We start from the raw sequence: 12,195 nt of genomic DNA, 5'->3' as shown, positions 1-12,195 counted from the left end.
TTTTTTATTTAGGTTTGGGACTGCTTTCAGCCCAGTTCATAGTCAGAAAAGACAACTGAGAAAGCATGGGTTTCTTTCTAGCTACTGAAAGCAGCAGAGGCTTCAGTTGTCGAATATTTCTTTCCATTTGAAATGACAGATCATTTGAATATTCTGTCTTACTAAAAGCCAACTGCTACTTCTGATCTACCTTAAATGTAAGAGAAATTAGATGAATGAAGGGGGTGGCTTCCGCTGAGGAAATTAATATTTCTGCATCCAGGTGGTAGCCGGGCCTTAAGTGATCTCTGAATTTCTTGCTGCTAGTATTCCCTTTGTAATCAATGCACTGCTCCTTCAGATGAATATATCTGAAGCTACTCGGTTACTTTTCCATTCACATGCCAGTGGATGCCACATTTAGATCACATAAGTATCTCTGTTCCTAGCTGTTCTGAGGCATGAATGAGCTTTGTTGCTGGCAGGCAGGATGAAACTAACCCCCAGGCGCAAAAGGCTGATGGTTATGTACAAAGGGGTTGACAAAACCAGCACCCAGGAGGCTTCCTTGTCTCCTGTTGAGAGCATTCAGCCTGCTGGACCCTACCTGCTGTCTCAAGGAGACCTCCTTCTGCAATCACAATCACAGTCAACAGTTACTCTTACCTAGAGCAAACATCGGACTAACATAAACATTAGGCCTCCTGAAGAGGAAGAAACGGTCATTATGGAGCAGCAGACCCCAGTGTCTCCATACCATCTTCCACAGGGGCAGGAACAAACATAAATCTTATTGATTCATTTCCTAGGAGAACCACTCAATCAGTAAGTGGTGCTGGGAAGAACAAAAATAGCTGAATTTTGTATGCAAAGAATGACAGGAGAGGGAAGTAAATATTAACTGTAAGGACAAGGTTTCCAGAGTGAAATCCCATTGAGAGATGGTAGAATTAGCTGTTCTATTCAGCTAATTCATCATGGAACTTTTGACACTGTCTGTGTTAGTATAAATAGTATCAAATTCAAAATGCATAGATGAGAAAACAGTATTCATAAAGTCCTAAAGTCCTGCCACTGCTTTCTTAGTATTATTATTATTATTGAATACTGTGCAGAAAGTTAGTTTTTAATATGACTGAGCAGCTAAGAATTCAGAAATGTAAATGTCTGAATAATTTCTCTGACAACTAGAAAGTAATTACTAATTAGTACAGGCACTCACTCAAAGTACTGCAGGAAAATGGAAAGAGAAAATGTGCAGATCATTTATTTAGGATTTAAATGTAAAGTAAATTAATGCCAATCTAAGAATTTTTCTTGTAATCATCTCTTGTAATCATTAAAACATCACTTAAATTACAATTATTGAGAGAGTAGTCCTCAGTAGTAACACAGAGATAAAAAATTAAATTTATTAATTACTGTAGATTATGACAATGGAATTAACATGGATGGTTCATAGGAAATTCAATTTCTAGGGCAGTATTCATTATGCAGATCACTGTTATTTTAACAACAGAAATAAATGACACATTAGCGCCAATACAAGTATATGCAATTTTGAGTTCCAGTAACATTTTCATTGTTCACTGTAAAAATCTATACTTAGTTGCTTTTAAGGTTTTATTTGATTTGCAAAACTTGAAAAAGAAAGGAAAGACAAGGAAGAAGCACCAATTAACAAATGGCTAGGATATATTTACGGACAATTATCATTATTACAAAATTATTGTAAAAATGACACTTTACATATCGGCAGGACCGTATGTAAATCCTCTCAGTAACAACATAATCTGTAAATAATTTTTCTTATCCAGAAACTACCCTGAGTGTAATATTATCTGTTGCTGACTTTCTCCCTGGGTTTGTAGGTATTCCTGGCTAAATGTTATCTCTGATTAAATTTAATGTCAAGACTGGATGAATTAATCAGAATGAGAAACAGCAGAACTTTGTCCAGTAACAACAGTTCTGAAAACCTGAGTGGACCAATTGGTGCTCCTCTGCAAAGGTTTCAAACTTCTCCTTACAGTACTCTACTCTGTCTGTGCCATAACTAGGGAACATTTCTGTAGAAATGCTTCCACAGAGCTAAGTTTGGAGATGGGAGTATTGCTTTCTAGTGGGTCTGATGACAAAGCAATAGAATAAGAATGATTCTTTATCCAACTTTGCCAGCCTCTGGGCTGATATCCCAAACAGACATGGAACAATGAATGTGTATATATTCTTGGTAACTGGTTAGTGTATCCATTCAGGGGAGGTTGCTTTTGTAGAGTAATTATGTTATTAAAAATATATATATCTATATTCCATTTCTAAAAGATCTAATTAATATGTGCATCTAACATACACACTTGATGTCTGTTCCCTCTGTTTTACTTTGTTCTAGCATTGCTGTAACAGAAGATGGATTGGATAGTGTGGTAGATTGGGAGCCATGAAAATAACTGAAACTAGTGTAGTTCTTAACACCGTTCCAGTTCCTTAGTTCTCTATGATGGCTTCTGTACACAAAAGGGAAATAAGAGGAAAAAAAATGCAGTACCAGCAACTGCTTCTTTTTGTATTAGTGCAGCTGTGCTTGATGCTGGTAGTTTTTATTCTTTGTTTGTCAGGTTTTGTACCTCTTATTGTAATTTGGTGAGGGGAAAATTATTACAAGCATCTGTAAAACTATCTGTTAATTAAAATGTAAGTTTAATTTAAGAAGAAAAAAATACCAAAGTAAGCCAAGGAAAGAAAGAAAATGTCATGAGAGTTACCTAGGTACAGATATAACAAAAGCTATATAAGAGAATACGTGGTACATGTAAAGCATGTAAAGAAGGATAGTTCAGATTTGCATGAGAGATTGCCACTGGTTCCAGGCTTGCATCCTCTGAGTCATGTTTTTTGAAGTGGATTGCAGTGCAGATGATATTGTCTGTGCTTCGGTTTCCATAGATTTGCTCATACTAAAGGGTTCCTGGCAGATGAGTTGTGTGAACTAAATTACCTAGTGTATTGTAGAGTGAGAGGAATATGAATTTTCTAGAGCAATGGGATTCTGAAGTAATTTAAATCCTATTTTTAAATTTCAATTAAATGAAATAATACTTAAGTACCCAAGGTGATCGAAAATGTTACTCAGGATAATCAGTGTGATAAAGAATTTCAGAAAATGTTTATATGTCAAGCCTTACTTTGTTCATTATCTATGTCTGAACTTATGCGTTCATCTCCAAATTCATGACCCTCTAGAACACAATTTATGAAAAACAAAATAAAATGGGTGATATCCCAGCCATTTCATGTGATACCTGATCTCTGATGCAATTTTATCCTTAGCCCTTCAAAAGCAAATTTAGAAGTTCATGACTATTGGGCTTCACACTGTGTGAATGAGCTCCAAAGAATATATATTTTATTTATATTTCTTTCAGTATCATAGTTTTCAGTTGCCTGATAATTTCTCGAGGTCCTAATATAACTCTTACAGTTATAGCAATAATATGTCACTGTAAGAATTCGCCCAAGTAGGAAGAAAGACTACCGGTCTTAACAGATACTCAGAGCAGACACTTTGTATTTGACTTCAGAGGACTATGTAAACTTCTAACTGCCGGTAGTAGTCTATCACAGCAGGTTCTCTTTACCAGGGTAGTTATGTGGTGTCTACAGATCAGTGCAATGTAGCTACTGATTTTATTTCTAGCTTTCCGATCTTAAGACAAGATACTCTTAAATTTCTTTTACACAGACTAGGGTGTTTATCTGAAATACAATGTATTCTAGCCTACTGCAGAATTTACCTGTTTTCATAGTACACATTGTAGCATTAGTATTATTCTGCCATATGAAAATTAGATATATCAGGCTGACATGAGCCACTTTTTCACCAGATGTAGATCATAGGTGTTAAGGGATGCCTGAGTAAATAGTGGAATGGCCTTTTCCCAATCCTAAATTCATCCCTTATTGCTTCAAACTGAAGAGAATCACAAATTACAGAGCTCTGGTAACTTCAGTACGCTCCTTTTGATGGCCTGCTATGTTGGCTGAAAACTTCACCTTCATTCATTGTTCAGGCATTATTTTGCATTTGGCATGTTGCTTATTCATTTTGTGATCAAAAACACTGGGTCTGATTGCAGCTAATTTTACAAGTTCTTTTCCAATATAATATATATATTCAGTACACAGTGTTTAGAAAGGAAATAAAAGGGACTGACCATTAATATCAAATTGTGATCATTTTGTTAAACACTAATGGTTTTCATAAGTCTTCAGAAAGTAACCGCCACATGGAGCTTTGCTTTTTTATTAAAATAAATAAATAAATAAATAAATAATAATAATAATAAATAAATAAAAATTGAAGTCATGGCAAATAGTTCTGTATGAACTGCTGTTTATCATTTGATCTCACTCAGACTTCTGAGCATATATATAATTTATCTTTAGAATGTAATAGTAGAAAATTCAAGTATGTTCTCCCATCTTGCATAAAATGATCCTCTCTATTCACCTGCAAAAATCAACTCACTGGAGGAAGAATTTATACCCTCCCAGACTTTTTCATGGTCTTCTTACTGTACTCCATGACCCAACCCATCACCTCTCTCAACTCAGACTTCGCACTTCAAAGAGTCAGATGTGGGGGAACTGCATTTTCTTTTCAAAGAAAAGGATGAGATTTCTTTCCAATATATATATATATATATATATGAGAACCAGTGATCAGTCTGAATTCAGAAAGCAATGGTAATAATAGAAACTGTCTTTAAAACACAGATTCCACTTATGACAAACCTGTAAAGTATAACAGAGGACAACTATTTGTCACTATCTGTGTGTATACTCTGTGGTAAAAAGTTGTGCAGCTTGTGTGGCAAAGTAAGGAACTGAGCAAAGGAGGGGTACAAAATGGCTCTATTATGTAGACTGGATTTTTCCTGAGAAATCCTGACAAGCATGAAATCTACCCAAGGAGTATGTTCACATTCACACCACTCTTAATACTTACAACAGAATCACAGCAAAATGACTGAATTTGTGAACTGACCAACCTGCACAATAAAAACTATCTATGCATGTGATTAAGTCCATTTTTATTCAAGAAAGATTTGAAGTATGTATTTCAAGCTAAAGGATTAACGCAAGGGAAATTCATAAGACTTTTCATATGTAGCTGAAAAATATGAAGAATCCTCACTCTTACTCATAACTATAAGCAAAATATTTGTCATCTATCCAGCAATAATCATTTTACAATTCGTCATTTAAAAATATATCATGCTCACCTTCTGATGCTGGATCAGCTGTATCATAAATCCAGCTGAACTAAGATTCGTAATCTCAGGGTAGTTGCAGGTCTGACAGATAAAATATTAAAGACAGGGCGGACACTAAAAATAAGCATTTTAGGAAAGTTAAAAATAATCCTTCAAGATCATGTGAACATGCTTGAGAACTGCTGCCTTACTGAGCTGACTGCCTTAAAAGATCCTTACAAGCTATTATTTAAAAATCCTGGCTTGTTCTTGGTGTGTTGTTTAGATTAGCAAACATAGGTTTTGTTTTCGTTTGTTTGAGGAGGAGGAGTAGAAAGTTATTTAATATCTTAAAAGAACAGGAATAATTCAGAATATTACTAATATCTCAAAAGCTACATTTGTGTGATATTAGGAAATTATATATTCATGTGTATATTAAGGAAGGGGGGAAAAAAAGAAAAAGAAAAAAAAAAGAATTAATGGAAACCTTCTTCCTTAGATCTTGTTTGTCAGCTGTTGTTACATCTAATCTATATAGCTTTTTTTCTTTTTTTTTTTTTTAATTTACAACACATTGCCACAACATAAAAACTATTTCTCCATGAGTATGATCAAGATCCTATCAGACCTTATCTATCTTCCCTAGTACAGCATCCTCCTAGAAGCTGTCCTTGAGGCAGGAAAGTGTGAGATGCTACTCCTTTGCTTTGCTTTTCTTCTAGAAAAAAAGAACCCACTAAACAAGGTAAAATCAATAAGTCTAGTAACGTTTAGAAGCACATTCATCTTTTTGAAGCTCTCAGACAGGAAGAACCTTTCAAATACATACATATGTGCATGAATAAAACTGCTATATTCATTTCAGTAGCTAAAATGCAAGGAAATGTATGTGATCTAAATATCCCACTTCATTTCTTTATACTGGAGATGATGCAATCTGAGTTTTCCAGGAGAAGAGCATGAAATTCTACATTCAACAGCATTTCTAACTGTGAATTCAACACAAATGCTTCCAGAAAAAAATTGGCTATGCTCCTGATTTAAATTCTCCATTTAGTAACTCTAGATCCTGTCATTAAAATATTATTCTATTGGTACTCTTTCTGCATGTTATAGAAATGATTTCCAAGTATTCTTGTTTCTCTTCTCTTCAAATGTATCTGAGGCTGCAAAAGATGTCTCTCTGTATTTTAAAAATGTTTTTTAAATTCTGCATGGTATGAACTGGATTGTTGGCAGCATGATTGGATTTCTAATAATTGCTTTTCTTTTTTAGGAAAGCATAGATTTGGGTGAGATCATGTTTTCCCTTTGTTATTTGCCAACTGCTGGGAGAATGACATTAACAGTCATCAAATGCAGAAATCTCAAAGCAATGGATATAACTGGTGCATCAGGTGAATCTACTTCTTTTTTTAAACAGCATAGCAGAGCTTACTCAGAAAGGAGAAAAAAAGCAACTTCTTCATTTAGTGCATGTTTAGCATGGTTCTGAATAGAAGCAGCACGAGAATGGATGTAGGACCTGTACTCGAATGAATGTACTTTCATACTGCCTCCTATATATTTTCATGGAAACTACAACAGCTACAAAGAGCACAATAACACTATTTCATAGAGCAAATTCTCAGCTACAAAACACTGTTTTTCAATATAGTTTCCACCATTATCTGTGTATTTTTGTCAACAATAAAAAAGAACATCCATTCCATGCTAATAAATATCTGCATCAGCAGAAGTTACCTAGAATTTCATAGCTGCTGTGACAGCATTGTTACTGAAACAAACTTCCCCACTTCTCTCACATCTGCTGTTTGGTCTTCAGAAATGTTCAGCAAGTTCTGATGTATTTCAATGGGTCTGATTTTTTCTGCATGGAATTCAGTGGAGCACTGTTGCTTCATACACACTTCCATGTCAGATGCCAGTTTGTCAGCCTTCCGCTCTACTGCTATCTGTCACATAGTAACAAAATTTAATAGGATACTATCAGGAAGGTTCAATCTCCACTGCCATACCACCAACATCTGTTTCTGACATTATGGGCCAACATAATAAAATAGGAGGCGTTACTTTTCTGGCAGCCTTCATACCTGCTATCTTTGGTCTGATATTTGGTACATCCATTCATAAACTTTATGCCTTCCCATTGCATTGAGAGCATATTGAAAACATGCATTCCCAAGGTTATTAAAGATCTTGTATTTTATGTCTTATAATTATACCACACCTACAGAAATACTGTATTTATGCTAAATGTATGAATGGCTTTGAGTCCAAGTACACACAGCTTATTGTCTGTTACTTAGATCCATATGTCAAAGTGTCACTGATGTGTGAGGGTCGAAGACTGAAAAAGCGGAAAACAACCACAAAGAAGAATACACTCAATCCAGTTTATAACGAGGCCATCATCTTTGATATTCCTCCAGAGAATGTGGACCAGGTCAGCCTCTCCATTGCAGTGATGGATTATGATCGGTAAGCACTGCTTGCTTTCTGAACATTAAGCTTCAGTTAGACATTATCTGATCGTTGTGAGCAACTGATTTCTACCTCCCTGAACTTTCAAGCAGGCTCAGTTTCACAAAGGATAAAGTCTTTGGGCCCTTTCCTGAAGAGGTTTAAAGCTTCCACAACTTTTAGAGCGTGGTCCATTTTGTCTGTGGTAAGGAAGAAGCTTGGCTAAAACTCCTTACCTGCCTCTAGCAGTGACATGCATTTTTGTCCCCATCTAGATGCTGTACAATGTAAGAGTCTGTAAGTTATGCCTCCTGGTTTAAAAGACACTTGTGTCTCCAGTTCCTATATAAATGTCAGGTATTTGAAATCAATGGAAATTTAGATGCCTAAAAAATAATTAGGTGCATAATTGCCTCATTGAATTAAGTCATAATTAATTATTTGGATGAATCCTTCAGTTCATCCCTCAGTGATTACACATCTTAGCTTCAACTAATTTGTATCCTTACTGAGAATTGAAGACTCCTGCTCAGAGCATCTAAAATATTTCAAAGTAAACTATTAGTCTTGACTGACAGTGCCTGATCCAAGTTTCCTTCTTTCCAGGGCTATTAGTAATGAGCTCTTGAGATTGCAGGGCAAATAAGCAGTGAAAGTCCAGTTTACTAATACAAAATGTCAGATTATCTTTCCTCACCATCAGATTTTATTTTGCTTCTATAATTCTGTTAGGAAGATGTTCAGATATGAAAGGGACACTGCTACGCCACTGGGGGGAGAAATGTAGAGCAACTCTAGTCCTCTCCAGCTGCTCCTTTCAAAACGTTAACTAAGAGGAAGGTAGGAAACGTTAGTCTCAGGTACTTGTAGGGAAAGTAAAGAAAATTACTTTCTGTGTTCCCTCAACAAGTCTATCACACTACTAGGAATTCTGAATTACTAAGGTAAGCCCCTTACTGCTATAAAACCTCGACTTTCACATTTTTAGCAGAAACTCAAATGAGATTAATTAGATCTAGGATATGTAGTGTGAATTACATCTGAAACATCTGGAGCAAGAATTTATTCCCTGGCATCCTCCATCACTGTGCTCTATGTCATGGTTTTGTACATTTTTCTATTGGTATTCCACATCATAACATCATATAGAGCACAGAGAACAACTACATGTCCCAGAGGGTCTCACAGTCAGAGAGGGAAACACATCACGGAAGTGATGCTGTCTCTCTCTCAAACTGCCTGGTAGCGAGTCTGGGTGTGCTTCCAAGCCGTGGCACCTTCAGTTTCAAAGTAGGCTTCTCGGTCTTCGGAAAACCTCTCTCTCTCTTTCCCTTTTATTTGATTTATTAGCCTCAGTTTCAATTTTATTGTATAGTGTTATCTTGCATTCCAATCTCATAGTTAGTAAAATAAGTTTTCCTTCATAGTTTGTTGTCACTGCTTTGTTTGTTTCCTTGAGCCCAGTTCCCATCTCCCTACCCCTTCCCTTTTTCCCTTCCCATTTTTGTGGTCAGGGAGCCAGTAGGCCTGCTGCCCCCTGTCATGCACACAGATTGATCTAGATAACTCCATGACACTCTATAGCAAAATTTAAATGTGTTTTCCTTGAGCGTTTATGTTTGTAAAATTTTAATGGCAAAGGTTAAACCTTCATTGCTATTTGTATGGCTCCTAGAAGCAGTCTGGAAGTAGCTGGAGGCTTTGGATGTTATTACAGGATATCTCATTGCCACAGTTCCACTAAACTAATATCTGTAATAAATACTAGGAAAATCTTGGACATCTACTATGTTGCATGAGACTAGTACATTATACATCAAATGTTATTAAAATTACATTTAAAAAATTATCTATCTTTACAATTCTCAGTGTAGGGCACAATGAGGTCATCGGAGTGTGTCGGACAGGAATTGATGCTGAAGGGCTTGGAAGAGATCACTGGAATGAAATGCTGGCTTACCCACGTAAACCAATAACTCACTGGCATCCATTGGTAGAGGTAAAAAGTAGCACAATTTTCTCCTCCTCAGTGTATTTTATGTTTGGGTTTATTTTCTCTCTCCTGCTTATGTGCTTCTAAGAACCATAAAAATCAGCACAACATGGTTGCCACTTCCCATCTATCACACCTCTATAATACCCTCTGCACAAATCTACCTCTAGTTGCTTGGGTTTATTGTTTATTATATCTGCCATTTCAAACATTTTCATGAGCACTGTAACATTAAAACCTTTAAAATTCCAGAGATTTTGATCTTATATTCATTTTTAAGAGATCATTTTTAAGCAGATCAAAAGCAATCTTTTCCTATTCAGAAATCTTTAACAATCATGATGCTAAGACATTAATCTGAAACTGGCTAATTATGCTAATTAGAGGCCAAAAAAAAAAAAAAAATAGCAACTACCTCTAGATTTACTAGTAGGCTTTTATTGGAAGCTTATTCATATGGACTGATGATTGTATCTACAACTCCCCAGGCTTAGACTCTAACTTCAGCCTGGTGTGGTCATATCTTATTGGTTTTCAGTATACAAGATGCTAATCAGCTTTGAGTTTGAAAAGATTCATATTGAAGACTCAAGAAGCAGCAGGCCCCGCTTTAAGACACAGAGGGTGCACCATAGAGACCTCCTCTAGGTTTCTCTGTGTAGAAAAATGATTTGCTGTTTGAAGCAGCTCAAGACTTGGCTTTCCCACTGTGTATTGCTTTGCTGCACAGTATCTTCAGCATTAGAAAAAACATCAAGGCTTCAGTAGAATACCTGAAGAGTATGAGGATAGGGAAACTGAGTCAATGCACAACTGAAGCCTCTTTTGAGATGTTTCTGGCTTTCTCTGAGTTATGTAGGTTTGGCAAAGGGGGTACCTACCCACTCCTGTGAAAGAGTCAGAGGAATTTTTAGGTCTCTAGGAAATTTCTTTATATTATTAGTTCTGATTAAGACTTTGACCCAGAAAGATTCTCATTGTGACTCAGGTTCTTCTTTGAGGGATTCCCTCATTCTCTGAAAGGAGTCATGGCCAGATTAATGACATTTGTAAAATTAATATTTTTCTTGCAGTTACCTGGCCGAGCAACCAGTTTTGATAGCCAGGGATCTTGTTCATCACCAAAACCACCACTTACACCCTAGGGAACAAGCGTGGATTCATCATATTCAGTGTCCAGTGCTCCCATGTAGCTCACATCTACATAAACAGGTTTGGCTTTCGCAGATGAACTGTATCCATATTTTTGTATTAAAATACTTTTTCCTATTCTAAGTCTTATATTACAGTTTATAATAATTTCTTACCTTGAGAATGGAGTTGACTTGAGCCAAATATAATCTTTTCTCATAAAAATTCACTCACCTGTTTTGTCTCTGGCATATATCCAGTATCATATCCAATATATTTGAATAGACATAAAAATCAAAAAGAATAATCCCTGAAGTAATTCAGTACCACTGCAGATTTTGATGCTTAATTCTTCTGAGTACAAATAGTCATATATGATTCTTGTAGAAAATCTCATATAAATTGCACTAAATTTGATATGACTTGTCAAAAAAAGACTTCAAGCTGAACACTGCATGAAAAAAAAAAAAGAAAAAAGAAAGGAAGAAAGGAGGTAAGAGAGAAATAGAGAAAGAAATAGAAACAACAAAAAATAGAAGAATGAAGGAAAAAAAAGAAAAAGAAAAAGGAAAAGAAAAAGGAAAAAGGAAAAGGAAAAAGAAAAAAGGAAAAGGAAAAAGAAAAAAGGAAAAGGAAAAGGAAAAGGAAAAGGAAAAGGAAAAGGAAAAGGAAAAGGAAAAGGAAAAGNAAAAGGAAAAGAAAGAAAAAGAAAGAGAAGAGGAAAAAGAAAGAGAAAATCAGAAAAAGAAGAAAAAAAGAAAAAGAGGAGGAAAAAGAGAAAAAGAAAAAGAAAATAACAACAGTAATTACTGTCACATTTTGACTTTTAGAAGTTCTTGCTTTGAACAGGGTTGAAGCACTCATCAAAAGTCCTTTGAAGCCACATTGGCTCAGTAGGACCCTACAGGCTTCCCTGGGTTTCAGTTCAGCCTTTATGGAAAATGTCCCGTGACTGGATCTATGCAGTTATAATATTCCAGCAATCAGGATGCCTGCTGCACCTACAGGAACTCATTAAACTAACTGGCATAATTACCATGTGCACCGAGGCCAGCAGCTGTATTTGGTAGCAGTTTTACTTCAGTTATCCACTAGCTCTGCATGACATTGAACAACAGGTATGGGTGTATCATTATGGACAGTGGATGTGTCTACGAGGAGTCTTGTGGAGGTTGCAGTAGCACCACAGAAGTATAAGGGTCTCCCAAGCAGATGCTTCTAGCACTTTCCGTAGAGCCTGTTTGCTGTGGGCATCTTGCATCCCATATTCAGTATTTAATCAGGCCAAACTGAAGTTGTGAATATGTTCTGATGTAACATAAACTGTTTTATGAATTTTAGGTATTCAAAAACATGAACAAAAGCTGTGGT

General features: G+C 36.0%; 1 protein-coding gene across 3 annotated transcripts in view; it reads left to right on the top strand.

The window, feature by feature from the left end:
* Positions 1-11,288, top strand: part of SYT10 (synaptotagmin 10) — a 32,556-nt gene extending 21,268 nt beyond the window's left edge. Inside the window, exons 4-7 of one of the 3 annotated variants that reach the window (XM_015866419.2) lie at positions 6,514-6,634; positions 7,670-7,718; positions 9,570-9,699; positions 10,767-11,288. In XM_015866419.2, the coding sequence (XP_015721905.1) occupies positions 6,514-6,634; positions 7,670-7,718; positions 9,570-9,699; positions 10,767-10,838 (372 nt within the window). In that variant the 3' untranslated portion in view covers positions 10,839-11,288. Of the gene's footprint in view, positions 1-5,883; positions 6,184-6,513; positions 6,635-7,546; positions 7,719-9,569; positions 9,700-10,766 lie in introns of those variants that run through there. The other 2 variants (XM_015866409.2, XM_032445560.1) reach the window with 2 other exon arrangements.
* The last annotated feature ends 907 nt before the right edge of the window (positions 11,289-12,195 follow it).

The sequence above is a fragment of the Coturnix japonica genome, chromosome 1 (genome assembly GCF_001577835.2).
Source record: "Coturnix japonica isolate 7356 chromosome 1, Coturnix japonica 2.1, whole genome shotgun sequence".
Lineage (NCBI taxonomy): Eukaryota > Metazoa > Chordata > Aves > Galliformes > Phasianidae > Coturnix > Coturnix japonica.
Note: the sequence above shows the minus strand (reverse complement) of the source record. Positions and strands in the feature narration are given on the sequence as shown.